This window comes from Eulemur rufifrons, chromosome 9 (genome assembly GCF_041146395.1).
Source record: "Eulemur rufifrons isolate Redbay chromosome 9, OSU_ERuf_1, whole genome shotgun sequence".
NCBI classification, from domain to species: Eukaryota; Metazoa; Chordata; class Mammalia; order Primates; family Lemuridae; genus Eulemur; species Eulemur rufifrons.
In genome coordinates, this window is record NC_090991.1 from 33022597 (window position 1) to 33043455 (window position 20859).

The following is a 20859-nucleotide window of genomic DNA, read 5'->3' on the forward strand; positions in this document are numbered from 1 at the left end:
CTTCTCTGTTAATGATAATCCATATGTGTAGCCGCTCCCCAACGCTAGCATCACCGCCTCAGCTCCACCTCAGATCATCAGGCATTAGATTCTCATAAGGAGCATGACCTAGATCCCTCGCATGCGCAGTTTGCAATAGGGTTCGAGCTCCTACGAGAATCTAATGCCGCTGCTGATCTGACAGGAGGCGGAGTCTATGCGGTGATGCGAGTGATGGGGAGTGGCTGTAAATACAGATGAAGTTTGACTCACTCCCCCACCCACCACTCACTTCCTGCTATGCGGTCCGGTTCCTAATAGGCCACGGACCTGTACTGGTCCATGGTCTGGGGGTTGGGGACCACAGTAGTAAGGTAACAAAGAGAAGAGATCCATTCCAAATATAAGGCCTGTGCCAGGTGGGCCCTGACCCACAGAAAACCAACTTTGTGTTGGCTTGCTCAAGAAAGCAGACAATTCACCCCTTCCTATCTGGTTTACCAGCCTGGGACTGTCAAGGCAGGGGCAGCTTCTGGGCTTCTCTGTGCTCACACATTCAGCTTCAGCTGGACCGAGGAAATTGAATGAGTCGGAGGCCTCGCTGGCAATCGGAACTGTCTGGAACAGACTTCTAAAGGAGCTAGGAAATAATGCACCACACACTTCTCAGCCCCTAGGGAAACAGGCTTGGAGGGATGAGGGATGACACGAACATGGAGTTGTTCACAGCAGCTTTCCCCAGGGGCTTCGGGTCAGATTGCAGAGCTTTCATTTCTCACCTTTTTACGGCATCTGCATAGCAGAGCAGGAACTACTGGCAATTACTCAGTGAATTTTGGCTGTGAAGACAATATTTTCAGCCAAAAACTCTTACGCCTGAAGTTCAGATAACTGCAGCCTCTTCGCCCTTCCTCCCGGCCTCCTACAAAGGCCCGGATCCCCGAGCCTCGTGAACAGGCAGAAAAAGACTACATTGAGGTGTACGTATTGTTGACCACATGGTTTTATTTCATCAGTACTCCATTTTTAATGGATTCAGGTAGCACCCCAGAGTACAGGACCCAGTTCCTAGGGATGCCTGACCCAGCAGACTGTTCCAGGAAGAAAAAGCTTTTTATTAAAAAAAAAAAATACTTTAGAAAATATGAAAAATCAGAGGGAGGAGGGAGGTCATTTCATGAAACGATTGTTTGAAAACAGTGCGATATGGAAATACCACTAGACTGGGAGTCAGCTGGGCAGGGACTAGTCTGGGCTCTGTCCCAAACTAGCTGCGACCCCAGGCATGTCATTCATCTCTGGGCCTCACTTCCTCGTGTCAACCATTTGAGACGAGGTTATTCTGTGAAGCACTTTACCGGTGCAAAATCTAACCAGTGCCCCCACTGTTTGCCATCGGTCCATTCTGTGGACACATTTGGTGTCATTTCCCTTCCTGATGAAACTAGGAAAGGCCAGGAGGAAATCCCAGGAATGCATTTTAGGCAAGTCCAGCATCTTTGGCCATCCCGTAGAAGATGCCTCTAGCTGCAATAAGGTTGGTTGGAGAATCAAATTCAGCTACTGCCCCTTTGTCCAGGACCAGGACCCTAGCCAAAAAATAAAAGAAGGGGTCAGCCCAGACCCAGCCACAGTCCAACCCTGCCCTTCTGGGTACTGCTCAGGCCGGCGCTGACATACCAACCACCCACTTCAGGCAATCCACCCCACACAGCCGCTATACCGAGTGCACATGCTTGCAAGCCTGGTTATTTTAGCCATTCTGTTAGTTCTCCTGGCAAGTGGAGCGGTTTCTAGGATCAAACGCAAGGTCCTATTCATCTCTTCTAGTCAGGGCTCCGAAAACCTTCCCTAATGAGCCTTTCCCCTGGCCGGGGTCACAGGATTTCAGCAGGCTGTGCACAGGGAGCCATGGGCCTGTGTGCTGGGCCCTGGGCACATCCATCTGCTTTGTGCCGGCTCACAAAGGCACACGGCAGGAAACTGGCCGCAGTAAGCCTGACACTGGAATCTGGGACTTGGGCTGCAAATCTGGCTGCTGCTGCTGGGAGGATCTCCCCCGCCGCCCCCCCCCCCCCAGTCAGGCCTGGGCCTGGGGTTAGACTCCCCCACCAACCACACACAGGGTGCACCTGGTGTGAGGCCAACAGGCTGGCTCCACCAGGTGGAGGGGAAAGGGCTCTCCCAAGCCCAGGAGAGGTGCTCCTCCGTGGGAGGGGGCACTCTGATTCCCCACCTGCTGGGCTCCTAGAAACTTGTCCTGGAAAGGAGTGTCTCTGTGAACATCACTGCCTGGCCACTGCCCAAATTGGAGCCCAGGAGGCTCCCCCCTCCCCCAAATCAGTCTTCAGTGGCTTCTCATTGCTCTTAGGGTAAGGTCTGAGGGGTTTTCCCCTGGTCCCCAAAGTGCAGCCTGTCCTCTCATCTTGGTTCTGCTGCCTCCCTCCTCTGCACTCCAGCCTCATGCACCCTCCTGCCTCAGGGCACGTGGTGCATCCTTTGCCTAAAGTTCTCAGCTCCCTCTCTACCTCATTTACTCACCTCCACCCCACAACCCATGCTCATCGGGCCTGGCTGGTGCTCCCCTTCCTTAGGAGAGCAAGTGCGCTGGCTGGCCTGTGTGGAGAGCCTTCCTCTGGCCTGCACACACAACCCTGCTTCCTTCCTGCAGGCTCTAATTACATGTTCTGTAGCCCGATTATTTGATTCATTTCTGCCTGCCCCATTAGAATGAATGAATTCCCAACACCCAAGGTCGATCTGAGTCTCCCACCCTAGGGCTGCTGGTGAATAAAGCATTTCTGGTTAGGCCTGGGGACAGATCCTCTCAGACCCTCCTCCTGACCCAGGGCCCACCCTCCCTTCCTCCTCCCAGTGGGGTCCGGAATGGGGGTGGGGGTTGGGAGTGGGGTGGGGATGGGACAGAGGGCAGCATCAGGCATTCTCAGCTGGCCCCCAGGACCCTCCAGGCCACAGGGGGAGAGAGACAAGGTCTGACCCAATGTCCTGCCCGTGGTGCCCTGCCCACCTCCCCTACCCTACCAGTACGTGCGTGTGTTGAGTGAATGAAGGCCTCTTGATGTGTGCCCACCATACTCCTTCAGCAGAGGCCTGTCTGAGCCTCCTGCCTCCTCCCCTCTCAGCATTCCCACCCCCTCAAGTCTCTAAGGAGCCCACCCAGCCGGGACTCTGAGTCACTCGGCCCATGCCTTTGACCTCCAGCACTGCACCTTGACAATGGACACAATGACGGAGTCGGTCCCAGTTTTTTCTTTGGCTGAGTGGCCTGCCTTTCCAAAGAAGCCACAAGATGCTGAGGGCAAGGACCCTCCCCTAATCCTTTGAGGGACTAGTGCCAGGGAGAATTACAGGAGGGGACCGCAGGGACTGGGGAGGCAGGGACTGGGGAGGACGCTGAGGTTCCCCAGGATCACCTGCAGTTTAAACACATTTCACTGACTCCTCGTACAATCCCAGAGACATTATCGTTTCCATTGGAAAGGCACTGTAAATTGCCCTAGGTCACTCAGACCTCTGACTCGGACACAGAGCTCTCCCAAGCAGGCATCACCTCCTCACGTGCCCTCAGGGTGCCAGGCAGGGACCCAGGCATCAGGCACCTTCCCTGATCTTCGAACTCACCCAGGTGAACTCGCCCAGGTGAACTGGGTGTAATTGCCCGATCTCACAGGATGGCAGGGCGGTGCAAATGAAGTGAGGGACAGGCAAGCACTCTGTCCACAGGAGCTCAGGAAGTGATGGGACTGGCATGAAGGTTCCCCTCACCTCGTATCATCCACAGGAGAGGGATGGAGGTGAACTGTGCACAATTCACAATGCCTGGGGATCCCCACTGTGTCCCTTCCCCAGGTGTCTTAGAAAATGTCACTGTGTGCCCCACCCCTGCACCCACGTAACCACACTCTCGTCTGCCCCTTACCTGTATCTTGTTGGGAAACTCCGTTCTGCCCCCCCATGCCCCAGGAGCATTCGATGCCCAGATAACCCTAATCTGCCCGACCCCTTCCTGATGCCCCCAGCCCCCACCAGGTCCCCCCTTGCTTAGGTTTCCGTGTCCTACCTGGTGTAGTCCATGATAGTGTTAAGCCGGTGTGCGATGGTCAGGACGGTGCAGGTCTCAAACTGGGTGCGGATGGTAGCCTGGATGAGGTCATCAGTCTCCAGGTCAATGGCGGCCGTGGCCTCATCTAAAACCAGGACGCGGCTCTTGCGGAGCAGGGCTCGGGCCAGGCACACGAGCTGCCTCTGGCCCACACTGGGAATGGGGAAGGCAGGCGTTACCAGGTGGGTGCCTCCAGCCTGCCTCCAGGCCTGGCTCCCAGACCTGTTTCTGTCTCCACTTCTCAGCGGCCAGGACTGGCTTTCTGTCTGACCTCTCCCATTTCTGCCACAGCCCAGTCTTCCTGGAACAGAGTGGAGGTCTGGACATCACAGGATAAAGAGGGACCTCGAGGACAGAGCCAGGGCTAAAAAGCACAGTGAAATCCCCAGTCTGTTCTCAGCACCCCCAGCCTCCTCTTTCTATGCTTTCTTCCCTATTCTCGCTTCTCATCTAGTGCCGTGATGTTCTCTGCTTTGCTCCATCAGTCATTTACACCTTAGTAAGAATATGCTTGCATTTCTCTTCCTGGATATTTGCACATAAGCTACACTACGCCATCTTGCTGAGCCTAATGTTACACAATTCAGGCAGTCATCTCTCACACCACGGGGAATACGGGTCAGGGCTCTGTTTGGGGATAAGGGAGGCGCAAAGCAGGGCAGGACCTAGGGACTGCCTGTGTCTGGTCACTGGGGAGCCGAAGGAGGGGCCAGATGCATACCTTCAACCTCCTTCCTTGGAAGCCAGGGCCAGCGGACAAAGCGGTGCTGTGGCCTCCCAACCACAGAGGCCACAGCACCCCCACATCCAAGGACAAATACCTCAGCCCTTCCCAAAGGGGTGAGTCACCACAGCCGGAGTAAAGGCCAGGCTCGCTCCCTGGCCTGTTCCTGCAACTAATGAAGGTTTTGGCAGCAGAATGAGCCGCCCGATAGAACTCAGGGCTGATTTATGGTGGGACTGGCACAGGACACAGGTTATGCTTAAAGTGGCTACAAGGAAGAGGGAAGAGTGGAGCGGATTTCTGCCTCTGATCGTGTGTGGGGGGAAGGCGGTCCTGGGGTGGGGGGAGTGCGAGAGCAAGCAGGACAGAAGGACCGAGGAAGACACAGCCATGGGGCATGGGGCCCAGAGAGCCCATGCTTGTCTGCCAGCCGCCCCACAGGTAGTTCTGTAAGTGAACTCAGCTAAGATGCTCATTGAGTCCTAAGGGCTGTCTGGGTGGTGGGGGGAGTCCCCCGGGTCATCTGGGTGAGGAGGTACAGCCAGGAAAGTTTTGGGACAAAAGTCTCCCCCTTCCCTGAGTCCCTGCCCTGCTCCTGACTAGCTAAGCGTCTTTGAGCAAATAATTTCATAGCGTGGAAGCCTCACTTCCGCCCACAGGACTGTGGTAAAGATTAAATGAGATAGTGGAGGCCAAAGTGCTTTGAACGCTGACGTGTCAGGCAAACGTAAAGTTTTTGCTTTTGTTTTCAAGGTCTGGGGAGGGGCCATGCGTATGCACTGAATATAAAAATGAAAATAAGGAGGAGGAGGAAGAGGAAGGAGAGGGGGAGGGAGAGGAAGGGGGAGGGAAGGAGGGGGAGGGGAGGAGGAAGGGAATGGCTGACGTTTCACAGGAGTGTATCCAAGCTAAGCGATTTTCATTTCATCACGCCCTAAAACTGCTCTGCCCAAAGGGTAGCCACTGGCCCCATGTGGCCATCAAGCCCTTGAAATGTGGCTAGTCCCAACCGAGATGTGCTGTAAATGTAAAATACACACCATATTTCAAACTTGTATGAAAAATGCAAATAATGTATGAAATAAATTTTAATAGTATATTTTACTTAGCCCAATATATCTAAAATTGTTTCTTTTTCCTTTTTTTTTTTTTTTTTTTTTTCTTGAGACAGAGTCTCGCTCTGTCGCCAGGGCTAGAGTGCCGTGGCATCAGCCTAGCTCACAGCAACCTCAAACTCCCAGGCTCAAGTGATCCTCCTGCCTCGGCCTCCCAAGTAGCTGGGATGATAGGCACATGCCACCACACCACCTCTTTTTCCTTTTTAAAAAATGGTTAATTACACACATGTGGCTTGCATTATATTCTTCTTGGGCAGCGTGATGTGAAGAGGTATGGCCTGTTAGTATCCTCATTGTAGAGTGAAAGCAAACAAGGCACAGAGATGTTATGCAACTTGCCCCACACCACACAGATAACACAGGTACGGGTATGTTAAGCCTCTGGACCCTAAGAGGTGACTCCTGGCCCTCCCTGATGCTCAGTGGCTGGGGATATAGAGTCCGGGGCTGTAAGAAAGCTCTGGAGGGGAGAAGGCTTCCTCCTACCTGCTCCCCGGCTCCATCCAGAGCCGCCTTGCCCAGCCCAGGCACAGCATCGACAACCTAACACAACATGCCTGAAGAGGGTTTTGGAATCTCTCAGAGCTGGTTCAGATCCCAGGCATGCCTTCTCCTCGCTGTGCAACTTTGGCCAAGCCGCTTACCCTCTCTGAGCCTCGGTTTCCTCACCTGCAAAGTGGGTTGAGGGACCACCTCTGGGGCCATGTGAGGGGTCAGTGAGGTGGCTCACCATGCCCGGCACACGGAATACGCTCAATACAAAATAACTCCCCTCTGTGCACCCTGGCTGGCCCGGACTCTGTGTTACGTGGTTCCCCCGCAGGGTCCCCCAGGGAGGACTGCTGCTCCCACCCTGTCCACACCCCGAGTTTTTACCTGAGGTTCTCCCCGCCCTCAGAGCACTGGAAGTCCAGGCCTGCCGGCTGGGAGCTCACAAACGCACGCAGGTGGGACAGCTCCAAGGCCTGCCAAATGTCGTCATCTGAGTAACTGCCAAAGGGGTCCAGGTTCATGCGCAGGGTCCCCGAAAACAGGATGGGATCCTGGGGACACAACATGGCCTCATGGAGAGGTGGCTCAGGCCCACAAGGGGCCATGGGCCCCAGGACCAGGGAAAAAGAGGGGATTAAGGTGGCGGCATTCCCACGCTGTTCCTGCCCTCCAGGGGGGAGGCAGAGAGAGTGTTGCCTGCGGGGAGACGATAAAGCTCGGCTTTGCCAGTCACTGAGTGCTCTGCTAATGCAGGAATCAGAGCCACTAAGCTGACTCCAAAGTGTCCACTCGGCAGAAAAATATACCCTAGAGTCTAGAGGAGCCAGAAAAAGTGAAATGTATTTCAGAGCTGTCAACAGGAGACCAGGACAGAACGTCTCAGGAGATGGGGCACTTGGAGGGGTCCTGTGGTCCCCCCTCCCCATTTGCTGGTCCAGGAGGGCAAAGGGCAGGGCCTCATTGGGCAGGGATGTCTGACCCTTCCAGATCTGTGACTGAGTTGGTTCCTCGGTGGCTCTGCCCTGTGCTGTCCACGCACCCCCGACCCCTACCCCCAGCATCAAGACTGAGGTCCCAGTCCCCATCCTCAAGCTACAGAACAAGGGTGGGGCCTGCCCCAGGGCTCTGGGTCAGTGTGGCCAGCCCATGCCAGGCTCATACCTGGGGGATGATGGTCAGCTGAGAACGCAGGTCATGGAGGCCGATGTCTGCCACGTTGAGGCCGTCGATGAGGATTTCACCCTCTGCTGCCTCCAGGATGCGGAAGAGGCTCAGGGTCATGGACGATTTGCCGGCCCCAGTGCGGCCCACGATCCCCACCTGGAGGGGTGGGGCGGGGCCGTCAGGGGAGAGCTGAGAGGTCACGGCATCTCCGGGACTCCCTCAGAGGCCAAGCAGACGTCTGGCAGAGCACCTGCTCCCTCAAAGACCCACGCTCCCCACGAAGGCTGTGGCCACGTCCCCAGGCACCCGCACACCCAGGACCCACCCTCCGCACGGTACCTTCTCGCCACCGCGCACGAGCAGGCTCAGGTTTCTCAGCACCAGGTCCAGGCCGGGCCGGTAGCGCACGGAGTAATTCCGGAACTCCACCTCCCCACGCTGGGGCCAGCCCTCGGGAGGGCGCCTGCCCTCCACCACCCAGGGCGCCTGGCGGGAGGTACAAATGGGGTCTCATCACGATGGCACCTCCTCCCCAGCCTGGCCCGCCCTCATTTTTCAGTTTCTCTCTCCCAAGTCCCCTCTATCCTCACCCACGATGGTCCTGCAGGGCAGGAGTTGAGGGGGAGTTCCTGGCACCCTGTCAACTTTGTGGTTCAATGGCTTCTGTATCCCTCTCACCTTATTCACCACTGAGCCACCTCAAAACCCCCCTTCCGACCTGCTCCCCGTCTCTCCTCGTGCCCCATGTTCCTGGAGATGCCCTCCCTGCCTGCCCTACCTCCCCTCTCACAGCCTTTACCCATTCGTGATTACTGAGTGGCTACCCTGTGCCAGGTAGTGGGGACACAGTGGTGTCCCCAATGAGACAAAGTCCTTGCCCTCCTGAGGCTTACATTCTAGAACAGGAAGGAATATGATCAACAAATAAGCAAATCTTAATGTAAGAAATGATGAGTGCTAGGGGCCAAGAAGTGCTCAGTGTTGCTGCTCCGTACACGGTGGTCAGGGAAGGCTTCCTGGAGGAGGTGACAGTGAAGACCTGAGGGAGTTGAGGGAACAAGCCAAGTGGATACCTGGGGGAAAGGCATGCCAGACAGAGGGAACAGCAAGTGCAAATGCCTCCAGGTATGTTCTGGAACACAATGACAAAGCTGAGAGGTAGAAGGCTGACGCAGTGGGTAGTCCCAGCATGGGGGGGGGGCCTTGCCATTTTAAGGACTATGCTTTTTTACTCTGAGTAAGATGCAAAGCCATTAGAGGGCCGTACACAAAGGAATGATGTCATTTAATGCGTTTTTAAAGGATCTTTCTGGCTGCTAGGAGGAGAACATGGAGACAGGATCTTGTGTCTGAGTGAGGATGGGGGCGGGTGGAGGAGACAGGATCATGAGAGAGGGGGCTGGGGCCGAAGCCTGGAGAAGGCGGGGGCAGGAGAAGCCAGGCTGGGAGGAAGAGGGCCAGCTGGGGTGGGCGCTCAGCAGAGGCAGACTGATAGGGTGAGGGTCACGGAATCCAGGAGGACCCCAAGAAGAAGGGAGGTGTCCTTTCATCCGAACATCACTGAGAGGTTGAACTAGATGAGAACAGAAAAGTGTCCCTTAGATTTGAAAGCTGGGAGGTCCCTGGTGAGCATCTCAGTGAAGTGACAGGGCCAGACAGCAGGCTGCGGGGGGCAGACGAGATAAAGGGTGCCGGGGAAGCAGCGAGAACACGTACTTTAAAGCAAGCTTCACGCCTTCACGCCGAAGGAGAGCAGAGAAATGGGGTCGGAGAATGCAGGGGAAGGGGAGGGTTCGTTTGTGTGTCTTGAATGGAAGATGCCCTGGCATGTTTTTGCATGTGGATGGCAAACATCCGACAGAGGGAGCAAGACGGACGACACAGGAGCTGGAGAGCGAACTGACAAGTCCTGGGCGCCATGAGGAGCGGAGGGGCTAGATTTTGAAACAAAAAGGCATAATTCCTGCTAAAAGAGAAAGGAAGAAAATGAAGGAGACACAGGCAGGTTTAAAGGCCCGGAGGCAGGAAGGTGGTGGAGGTTCCTGTCTTATAACCTATTTTCTCATGGAAGTGTCAGGCAAGGTCTACGGTTGAGCACAAGGGAGGAGATGTGGGGTTTGCAAACGGAGAATGTTCGAAAGAAATCTTTCTGAAAGTGGGAACACGTGCTTCTTGGGGAAGCAAAGTAGGAAAACCCAGCAGTGGTGTGTGGCTTTAAACTTGAAGTACAATCAGTAATTCTCTCCTGCAAGGTTTTAGGTGCTCAGCGCAGGAATAAAGGAGGTAGATAGGAGGGCTGACCTGGGGTGGGGTTTCGTAGGTGGGTACCACTTGGAGAGGGAGAAGGGCAAAGGGAGTTGAGAGCGTTTGTGTTGGCGGAGCACAGACTCCAGCCTAGCTGGGGAGGGGAGTTGAAACCGCCCTTACAAATGAATAAAACGGGGTGCAAGGTGAGAACTGTGGTAAGGGCCTAGCTAAAAATAATGACAATAATTAGTCACTGTCCCCCTGTTTGCTTCTCTATAATTGCCACTCCAGAGTCACACAACGGGTGGTCATAAAGCTTTGTAATTTCTCCCCATAGCTGGTGTCCATAAAGATTCTTAACTTTCTCTGTAGATAACATCACCTTTTCGAAATCTAAAGGGAGTTTTTAAGCTATCTCCCAGGGCCGCATTCCAGTGCGTTGGTTGACCCACCCAATGGACCAGCGGCCCAGACCAAGAGACCGACTCAACTGGAATTATGACCCCAGGGACTGGAGCAACACAAGAAGATGACTTCTATATACCTACAATTTGGGCCCAATTAACAAACCTAATTGCCTGATCCCTTGCCTGCCAAACTATCCTTAAAAACCCTGTCTCCCAAATCCTTGAGGAGGCAGAGTTGAAAAACTTTCTCCCGTCTCCCCGCTTAGCACTCTGCAGAATAAAACTCTTCCTCCATTGCAACCCCGACTGTCTCAGTTCATTGGCTCTTCTCTGTGCAGCAGGCAGATGAACCGGGCTGGGCTGCAACAAAGTGATGCCAGAGGAGCTGGTGGACAGAGACAAAGTCGGGTCACGGGACTGGGGGTCTCAATGAGGACAAAGTGCTGTGATCGTGGAGGACTTGGAACAAGAGAGCTGAGAAGGACAGCAGCGTGGTCTACAAGTGGGATGCTTGACACTGAGATCTCAGAGATGCTGTAGCTTCTGGGCATGAAGAGGGCTGGGCTGTGACCGTGGGAGGGGGTGGTGGAGAAAAGTCTGGATGCCCCTGTAGAGGACAACTCCTCCCCAACAAAGGGCACATTGCTCCACCTCTGCACCTTTGCCCAGGCTGGTCTCTTTGGCTGGAATGCTCACCTTCCCACCGCCCACCCCACTATCTTACCTAGTCTAGCAAAACCTGCCCATCCTTCAAATCTAAGCTCGCCTCCCCTGATCACCCCAGCTGAAGGACCTCCCTTATCTGCCCTCGTGGGGTGCACCATGCCAGAGCTCTTGTCACCCACCGCAGAGCTCTGTAATATGTCTTACCCCTCCCACTAAATCAGAAGCTGCTTGACGGCAAACCCTGTTTTGTTCAACTCTGAACCCTTTATACCTCCTGGCATAGATCTCTAGTTGGTTGATGCTCCATAATGTTTGGATGGATAAATGAATGCATGAAGAGCCGCCTAAGCAGATGGCCTTAAGTTTTAGGGATGGCAAGCCACCCAGCGTTCTTCCCCAGCTATTTCAGAGTCCCTTGCCCCAGGCGCATCCCAGCACCCACCTCTGTCTCCGTCTTGGAGTACTCCTTCACTCTCTCCACCGCCACGATATTAGACTCCAAATCTGACATCATTCGGATCATCCAGTTCAGAGCAAATGTCACCTGGCCAAAGGGACTGCGTTACAGATAGGGTAGTCTCCCCCTCCCCGCTGCAATGGCTTTGGGAAGAGTTCAGAGTCCTCCATCATGCTCCCATTAATGACAGCCTAGCCCACCTATGAGCCAGGTGGGCCTGGGCAAGCCCACAGGTGTGCCAACCGGGGCTCTAATCACCACTGTACTCCAAACAGTGACAATGCAGACTTAACCAAGGACCGCCTCACCCAGTGTTTCTCAGACTTTAATATGTATAAGACTTCCTAGAGAATCTTGTTAAAATGCAGCTTCTGATTCAGTAGGTCTGAGGTAGGACCGGGAACCTGAGGGTCTTCGTTTCTAACAAGCTCCCAAAAGATGTTGATGCAACTGGCCCAGGGACCACACTTTGCATACCAAGGAGTCTTGATCAAAATGCAGAATCCTGAGCCCCATCCTAGGCCTGCTGAATCAGAATGTACACTCTAACAAGATCTCCAGGTGATGCATATGCACATTAAAGTTTAAGAAAACTGACCTTTCTGGCTTGCCCTTTGTTTACCAATGCATTCAAGATTTGAGCCACCTGAGGTATTAAAAATATGATCTGCTTTATAAAAATTCCATATGCAGTTAGATCACTCTTTGACAATTCAGGCTGGTGTCAGAGCGACTTGCCTGAGCTCCAGCCAAGGCTTTAGTTACTGAATCTGTGTGCTTTCTCTGCAGCCTCTGAACAGGTGTATTCCTGCCCTTGGACCTCCCCTCATGTCATCTTGCCCACAGATAGGACAAATTCTGTTTGTCCTTTGGTGCCGAACTCCAGGATCATTTCTCTAACACCCCAAAGCAGGGAGACTCCTCCGGGCTTTTAAAACATACTGTTTTTCCAGCCACAAAGACCTGCTCAGCCTGAATCACAATCCCCAGCTGATGTCTCTCCATGCCTGACTGTGAAGTCGCAGCCCTTGAGAGCAGAACCTGTGGCTAGTCCCCACATTGAGCAGAGAGGGGCACTCAGGAGATGCCTGTGGTACCGGTGTGACCTCTGTCCCGGGGGTGGCCCTGCCCTGGAGCCCAGGCCCCTCCGTACCTGCAGAGCATAGGACACAGAAAGGCCCACCAGCCCTGGATTCAGGCTGCTTCTCCCAATCACGGCAAACAGTGCAGCAAAGAGCACAGCACAGCTCCCCACAAACTCCACTCGGATGCTCAGCCACCTGTCGGGGTCACACAAGGAGCAAACGGGGCTGGGTGGAGGAAGGGCCAGGACCCTGAAGGCCAGAGAGTCTAGTGGGAACTCCTAGCGGAGCAGGAGGTGAGGGAGGCGGCTTCTGACCGGTTGGAGACGATGTAGGGGTAGCAGCTCTTCTGGTTGATGTCCACCTTAGTATCACTGATGACCTCAAAGTCCTGGCCACGGTTGTAGGCCCGGATGACGCTGGTGCCCGTCATTGTCTCTGAAAAGTGGGAGTAGACGGGCGAGCGGCTGACCGATTCCAGCCGTTTCAGTTGCCGCGATGTGGCCACGTAGAAGCGCTGGTGGGGGATGAGGAAAGAGTCTGCGGTCAGGGCCATGGAATCCCCAACTCAGTCCTGCCTGTCTCCGAACCCATCCACTTCCCCTGGCCTCCTCCCAGCCAGCCTTGCTCCTACCCTGAGACCTCGCTGCCTTCCCCCACCTCCAAAGACCCAAGGCTTGGGGCTTGGTGCGTCTGTCATGCACCCTTCTTCCCCTCTGATCATCTCTGCTGCAGCCCCACGAAAACATGGCTCTGTCCCCACTTTCCATCCTCTCCCCTGTGGGCCCAAGACGGCCAGGACTACACAGGATGTGTTTCTGAGGCTCCCCTGGCCCAGCACAGCGCACAGCCCAGATCACGGTTTCTATACCAGGGGCCGAGCTTCTGCTACGATTAATTCATTGCAGAACAGAGGAGCTCCGCGTCTGCAAAAGCCTTTTACAGTTAGCTGTATCTGAATGTTATCAATTCATTCATGTTAAACACATACAAGCACACATATGTTCAGACAGGTAGAAAAAGAAGGGAAGGATAATGTGTCCCAAACCATTAACAATGTTTTATTAAAAAACAGCCAACAAGAAGGAGCCCCGGGGCCAGTCACAGTTAATTTCACTTTATTTATCCTCACGCCAACCCTAGGAAGTAGGTTCGAGTCTATCTCATAGGTGAGGAAAAGTGACAAAGAGATGAAGTAACTGCCGTTTCTAGCAAAACCCGGCTGCAATGGTGGGGGCCTGAAGCGCCCCGCCCCTGGCTGCCCCACCCACACGGACGCCCCGCCCACATTAGAGCCACGCCCAGCCGCCCACGCACCTGCACATAGATGTAGAGCGCCCCTAGAGGCAGGATGACCACAAGGAAGAGCGGCGTGCTGGACACGATGACCACCATAGTGCAGATGGAGTTGAAGAAGGAACCCAGTAGCATGAGGGTGGCGGGGGCCAGAACCTCATCGATGACAAAGATGTCCTTAGAGAAGCGGTTGAGGATGCGGCCGGAGGGCGTCGTGTCGAAGAAGGACTGTGGCGAGCGCATCTTGTTGCGCAGCAGCGCCTGGTGCAGCAAGCCGGCAGCCTGCATGCCGCCCATTGCCATGGTCCCGGCCGACAGCATCACCAGGAGCCCTGTTGGAGGCCGAGGATGGCTAGCTTACCTGGGCCAGGGGGCGGGCACGGAGGGCAGATTCACGGACATGGCTTGCCAGAGTGGGTTAGGGAGGCTCCAAGGCAGGAACATGGTGTGAGGGGGCTGGCAGCCCAGAGGAGAGGAAGGGGTGTGGGAGCCCCTTTTGGGCACTCTCACAGGCTCACCTTGCAGAATTCCCAAGCCTGCATAGACGCCCAGCCTCAGGGAAGTGTTGTTCTGTCTGCTGTCCACCATGGCATCGTTGGCCCAGGCACTAAGCCACACGCTGGCCCCAATGGCGGCCCCACTTTGACCCACATGGAGGAGAAGGATGGCCAGTGAGGTCCAGAGCCCCACTGCCTTGGCATAATCCCAGAACACACTCAGCTTCACCTGTAGGGAGTGGCAGTCAGGGACAGAGGACTCTATGAGTCCCGGGGCTGCTGGAGGGCTGCCACCCTCTCCAGCCCCTCTGGTCCGCCCTACTCACGGTGCCGGTCTCCAATTTCTCCTCCTGGATCAGCACCCCGTTAGCCTTTGCGTCTGTCTCCTGCACCTTCTGTGATGGAATGAGGCATCTCCGGGGCACAGGCTGACCCTGGTCCTCTCCGTCAGAGGACATGGCACTCAGCTGTCTGGGAAGGCAACTGGTCAGACCCAGGGAGAAGGCCCCCAACCCTTGCCACCCCACGACGGAGGCCCAGGGTGTGAGTGCCAGGGGAAATACCTGCCTGCAGCCCACCTCACAGGGCTTGGGGAGACCTGTCACGGCCTCCCGGCAGGGGGTGCTGAGAGCTCTCAGGAGCTCACCTCATAAACTGCTTCTGGACCTCGTACGCGGCTGGCTCATTGTCCATCAGGTCTGTGTGGTTGCTGAGCGTGTCTTCGATCAGCAGCACCTCCTCAGCCTCTGCGCCTTCCGAGGCTGTGGTGGGGTGGGAGGAAGCGGACAGAGTTCGACTAGCTCCCCCTGCAAGCCCCTGGTACCCCCCAGTCCCCACTCCAGTGAAAGGGCCTGAATGGACAAGCATGAGAAAAGATGAGGGATTGAAAGGGCAACAAGAAAGACTTGGGTTAGACAACAAGACAAACTTCCCTTCAAGGACTGTGGAGGAGACTCCAATATAAGGGTTAGGAACTTGGGCTCTGGAGTCAGACTGGCTGAGCTTAAAGCCCACTCCCTTGCTGCGTGACGTTAGGCGGGCATGTAAAAAGGGGGTAAGAGCATCTACCTCATTGCACCAACGTGAGGATTAAAGGGAAACGCGTCACATGCCGAGCAAGGGGCACAGCACTTGGAAATGCTCAAGGCACATTTGCCGATTACACGGCAGCAGGCAGAAGGCCCGGGCAGAGGTCTGCCGGCCGATCCAGGGTTTGGGGCCGGAGGGCTGGAGCCAGGCAACAAGAGGGTAGGGGCGGGGGTGCCTTGTGAACCCAGAGACTTCTATGGGTTCTATGAGACAGGGATTTTTCTGTTTGCCCACTGCTATGTGTCAGTGCCTAGAACAGTGCCTGGACATAGTAATTGCTCAGTAAATCTTGGTAGATAAATAAATGACTTTGTCAAGCACTTGCACGATTGTCAATTTATCCATGAAACAGCCTTGCCACACAAGCTGGGCCTGGGCTCTTATACCCCTTTGACAGATGGGAAAACTGAGGCTTCAGGCCCTGAGCTGCTGATCCAAGGTCCCAGAGTTAGGGCACAGGAGGAGGCAGGACTTGACTAAGTCCAGCATACTTTCCCTCTGGTGGCTGTCACACAGATGACCCAAGTTTCCCAGAACCTCCCTGCTGCAACACTGAGCCAGTCCTGAGACACTCAGAGACTTCCCAGACAGGGAAGATGCTGGGAGGGCATGGAGGGCAGAGGGCCGGGGATGGTGGTACCGGTTCTGCTGTCCTCCAGGTGTTCCTGGCCCTCGTCGGGTGCATAGTTGCGGAGGAAGTTAGCGAAGTCGCCGTTGCGCTGCAGCAGGGCTGAGTAGGGGCCCATCTCAGACACCTGTCCGTCAGCGAGCACTATGATGAAGTCTGTCTGGGGCAGGAAGCTGATGCCGTGTGTCACCAGCACCCGAGTCTGAGGAGAAGGCAGCAGGCTCTCACCCCCACTGGCTTCAACACACACCCCTGGCACAGGCATGGAGCCACAGAGCAAGTGCGAGGCACCCGTGTGCCAGGGAGCTGGACAGGCACATGGGTGGCTCACCGCATGCTAGCCACCTCCTGCTTAGTGCCTCAGGGGTGTGTGTCCCCATGGGCGTCCCCTGCCACCCAACCCACGTGCCTGCTTCTCAGGCCCCCACACCTCTAGGTCTCACCCAAACCTCCAGCCTCCCACCAGTTCTCTCCAAGGGCCCCAGATCTCACCTTAGCCCCCTTAACCCCTGGCAGGCCTCACCTTGCCTGCCAGCACACCTTCTGGCCCGATGACTTGGTCGAAGATATGCTTGGCCACATGGGAGTCCACTGCTGACAGTGGGTCATCCAGCAGAACAATGTCAGCACCACTATAGACAGCTCGGGCCAGACTGACCCGCTGCCGCTGGCCCCCAGACAAGTTAATGCCCTGGAAGGAGGAGGGTGGTAGGAGGTGGGAGCTTGGTGGAAGGGGGTCAGACAGGCCCAAGGGGACAAAGGCCTGTCCACAGTCATTCAGCAAGGCAGGCCTCTGAACCCACATTTCACAGGCAGTGAAAGGGCAACAAGAAAGACTTGGGTTAGACAAGAAAAACTTCCCTTCAGGGACTGGGGAGAAGGAGGCTGTCCCTGCAAAGCTGTAAAGCCACAGAGGAAGGGGCAGTGGCTCTCAGAGTCCTCCTGGGGCAGGTGAGGCCATCCTCCTCCCTTACTCTACCACCCTACCCAGCTGGTTTCCTGCCCAACCCAAGCGCCCATTGACAGATGAAGGGATAAACAAAATGTGATATGCACATAAAACGGAATTATCACTCAGCCTCAAAAAGCAAGGCAATTCTAACACATGCTACAACATTATACTGATGAAGTCAGTCACAAATACTGTATGTATGATTCCACTCCTGCAAGATGCCTAGATAAGATGGTTTGAATATTAAAGCTCCAAAACTCACGTTGAAATTTAATCCCCAATGTGGCAATATTGGGAGATAGGGCCTTTAAGAGGTGCGCCCTCATGAATGGTTAATCCATTCATGGATTATTGAGTTAATGGATGAAGAGGTTATCACAGGAGTGGAATGGGAAGCAAAGAGACCTGAGCTAGCACGCACAGGCCCTCTCCACGCCATGCCCCTCGAGACCTCAGGACTCTGCAGAGTCCCCCCCAGCAAGAAGGCCCTCACCGGATGCACCCCGGCAACCTTGGACTTCCCAGCCTCCAGAACTGTAAGAAATAAATTGCTTTTCTTTATAAGCAACAGAAAATGGACTAAGACACTAGAGTAGTCAGATTCCTAAAAACAGGAAACAGTATGGTGGTTGCTAAGGGCTGGGGGGCTGGGGAGTTATTGTTGAACAGGTACAGAGTTTCACTTTTACAAGATGAAAAGCTTGTGGAGATTGGTTGCATAGACACTGCTGAACTGTACATTTAAAAATGGTTAAGAATTCGTAGCCGGCCTGAACAAGAATGAGAACCCGTCTGTACTTAAAAAAATAGAAAAATTAGCTGGGCATCGTGGTACATGGCTGTAGTCCCAGCTACTCAGGAGGCTGAGGCAGGAGGACGGCTTGAGCCCAGGAGTTTGAGGTTGCAGTGAGCTATGATGACACTGGGACACTCTACCCAGGGTGACAGAGTGAGACTGTGTCCACGCCCCACCCGCACAAAAAAAAAAAAAAAGGCTAAGAAGGTACATTTTATATTATGTGTATCTTACCACAGTTAAAAATTAATGAATCAAAACCCAAAACCTTTCACCGATGTCTCATGTGTTTTAGAGTAAAGTCCAAACTCTTAACCAATGTCTGCAAGGATCTGCCTCACCCTGAGCCCTCCTTCCACTTCCTAACCTCCAGTAACACTAAAGGGCACTGGGATGCCCATCCAGGTCCACCTCCTGTTCCTGGGCTCACATCCTCTAATGGCTTTCATCACTCTGGGCAAAAGCCACACAGTCCTTTGAGTGACCCATGGAACCCAAATGACCTGGCTGCCTTGTCACCACTCTGGAGCCTCATGCTCACTTCATTTCAGTCACACTGGCCTCCTTGCTGGTCCTCCAACTCCCAGTCACACTCCTGCCTCCAAGGCTCTGCACTGCTTGCTCTTTCTGCCTCTGATGGCCTGCCCCCAGATGGGGCTTTGTGCCCCACCATCGGGCTCTGTGGCCCCAGACAGGGCTCACTCCAGCTGTTATTTTGTTTCAGTTTTTTTTTTTTTTTTTTTTTTTGAGGCAGGGTCTCACTCTGTTACCCAGGCTGGAGTGCAGTGCCACAAACTCAGCCTTGAACTCCTGGCCTCAAGTGGTCCTTCTGCCTTCTCCTCCCAAAGTATTAGGATTACAGGCATGAGCCACAGCACCCGGCCCTGCTCTTTGTTTGGGTCTCTGATTCTTATTGGGTTTTTCCCAAGCTACTCTAACAATTTAGCCCTGCTGGTATTCCTGTATTCCTTCCCTGCCTTATTTTTTCCACTGAGTATTTATCTAATATATATTTTACTTATTTATCTTGCTTTATGTCTCTTTCTCCCACTAGAAGGTAACCTATATGAAGGCAGAGATTTTAGCCCAGTGTATAGTATTGCCTGGCATATAGTAGGTGCTTAGTGAAAATCAGATGAATGAATGGATAGATGAATGCTGAGCTCCTTTTCCTCAGTTGTTAAGATTCAGCTCAAAGTTTGCTTCCTTATGCAAAATCCCCCCAGTGCCCTCCTGTATCCTGCACAGGCTTCCACCTGGCCCCAGGGCATTCTATAGCCCTTACCTGTTCACACGTTTAACAGGTAATAGATCTTTTTCCCCAGTGCCTGGCACAGAGCTGGGCATGATGGTACATGAATGTGTGAATGAATGATTAAATGAGTGAATGAATCTATGGACCTGGGCTGGGTTGAGGAGGACAGCTGTGTGTGCTGGCTCCTCAGGGATGGGAGGGGACGCTGTACCTTCTCTCCAATCTCCGTCTGGTCCCCACCAGGCAGCATCTCCAGGTCAGCGAGCAAGGCACAGGCCTCCAGCGCCCGCTGGTAGCGCTTGGGGTCCAGTGCTTGGCCAAACAGCACGTTTTCCTGAAGAGTGCAGTTTTGGATCCATGCCTGCTGGGGCACGTAGGCCACGGAGCCCTGGCCACAGGAGGACGTTACCTTGGGGCTTGCCCAAGCTGTGGCTGAGCCCCATGCCCTGCCCGGGAGCCCCTGCCTCTCTCACCTTCACGTGCACTGTGCCTTCCAGCTTCTCCATCTCTCCCAGCAGGGCAGACACCAGGGAGGACTTCCCACAGCCCACAGGCCCCACCACAGCCACTAGTGCCCCTTTTGGGACCTGGATGTTTAGCCTAGGGGCAAGGAACCCAGGAGTCCAGTCAGAGGTGGGGACCAGGGTTTTGGTCCCCAACCTTCCACCTGGAGACTCGAGCCCTCCTCCCTTTCAGACACCACCCTGGCAAGCTGAAGCTCTTCCTGCATTCAAAGACCCTGGGGGTGGGGGCTGTGGGCTGCTATTGATCTGATCTTCAGCCCACGGTGGGTGTCAGAGAAGGGATGGGAGAAGCTGGTACCTCAACAGGATGGGGGGCAGGTCCTGAGCCCAGGTGAAGGAGCCACAGTGCATGGTGATGGCATAGCCTGGGAGGACCAAGGTGAATAGGGTCAGGGAGGGATGGGGGGAAGAGCACAGGGGACAGGGGAGGGGAACCCTTGGGGGGAAGAAGGGAGAGAGAGGGATGGAGAGCCCTGGGGGGCAGAGAACAGAGAACTCAGAGGAGGAGAAGGGGGTCACAGAGTTAAAGCGGATGTGAAGAGGAAGAAGAGGAGGGTCGTGATGGGACAATGAGAGAGCTTGGAGCAGAGGATTTTCCAGAGCCAGGGTTGGGGTAAATAGCCCAGGAGGAGGGTCTCTGGACCTGGAGAGATGGTCTTTCTTTCCACACACTGGAGGTCAAGTTCATCTTGGCTCAGGAAATGCTGGATCCGTTTCAGAGACACACTGGTCTGCAGGAGGGTGAGTCAGCCCTGGAGACTGTGCTTTCCCCCCCGCCCCCCACCCCTGCCCTGTCCCCAGCTTCCTGGGCTAGGCGGGCCTAGACAATGGCACCTGGGCCCCTCCCATGACTGAGTCTTCCGTGGCTCCCACTGCCCAAAGATAAAGTCCAGGTTGGTAAGAGGGGGCTGTCTCCGGAGACCTCACCTGACCTCTTGTGACTCCAAATGACCCCTGATCCCAGTGACCTCATTCAACCTTGAACAACTCTTCAGAACACCAGTGGCCCTCCCCTCATTCCAGCAACTCTCCCTGATTATCCCTTGACCCTAAGTGACCTTTCTCTGAACCCCAACAACCTGCCCTAACTCTAGCGGGATCCCCAGCCCCACGCGCGGTTACCTGAGTCAGGCTGCTGATTAACTGGGGCAGCAGTTGGAGGGGAAACTTTAAGATATTGAACAGGGACACGGACACAAAGGCCTTCTCGGCGTCCAGCACGTTGTTCTGGTCCACGCACACGTACACCCCGAGGGTGATCAGGGTCACCTGGGCAGAGGGCGGGTGGGTGTCGGGGTGGAGTCTGCTGGGCCCCAGCCACACCCTGGCATGCAGTGCCCCAGGCTGGCCCAGTGGGAGGCAG

At 54.8% G+C, this 20859-nt stretch overlaps 1 protein-coding gene across 1 annotated transcript in view; it reads right to left on the reverse strand.

Moving 5' to 3' along the window:
- Positions 1 to 431: 431 nt before the first annotated feature.
- The window catches only part of ABCC3 (ATP binding cassette subfamily C member 3), a 55155-nt gene continuing 34727 nt past the window's right edge, over positions 432 to 20859 (reverse strand). The window contains exons 13-31 of the mRNA XM_069482390.1: positions 20619 to 20765; positions 20140 to 20227; positions 19795 to 19861; positions 19446 to 19572; positions 19184 to 19360; positions 16493 to 16660; positions 15982 to 16171; positions 14899 to 15013; positions 14579 to 14723; positions 14274 to 14481; positions 13777 to 14087; positions 12777 to 12976; positions 12531 to 12657; positions 11363 to 11464; positions 7940 to 8086; positions 7598 to 7756; positions 6821 to 6987; positions 4061 to 4255; positions 432 to 1568 (exon numbers count right to left, since the gene is read on the reverse strand). Of these exons, the coding sequence (XP_069338491.1) occupies positions 1460 to 1568; positions 4061 to 4255; positions 6821 to 6987; positions 7598 to 7756; positions 7940 to 8086; positions 11363 to 11464; positions 12531 to 12657; positions 12777 to 12976; positions 13777 to 14087; positions 14274 to 14481; positions 14579 to 14723; positions 14899 to 15013; positions 15982 to 16171; positions 16493 to 16660; positions 19184 to 19360; positions 19446 to 19572; positions 19795 to 19861; positions 20140 to 20227; positions 20619 to 20765 (2949 nt within the window). The 3' untranslated portion in view covers positions 432 to 1459. The remainder of the gene's footprint in view (positions 1569 to 4060; positions 4256 to 6820; positions 6988 to 7597; positions 7757 to 7939; positions 8087 to 11362; positions 11465 to 12530; positions 12658 to 12776; positions 12977 to 13776; positions 14088 to 14273; positions 14482 to 14578; positions 14724 to 14898; positions 15014 to 15981; positions 16172 to 16492; positions 16661 to 19183; positions 19361 to 19445; positions 19573 to 19794; positions 19862 to 20139; positions 20228 to 20618; positions 20766 to 20859) is intronic.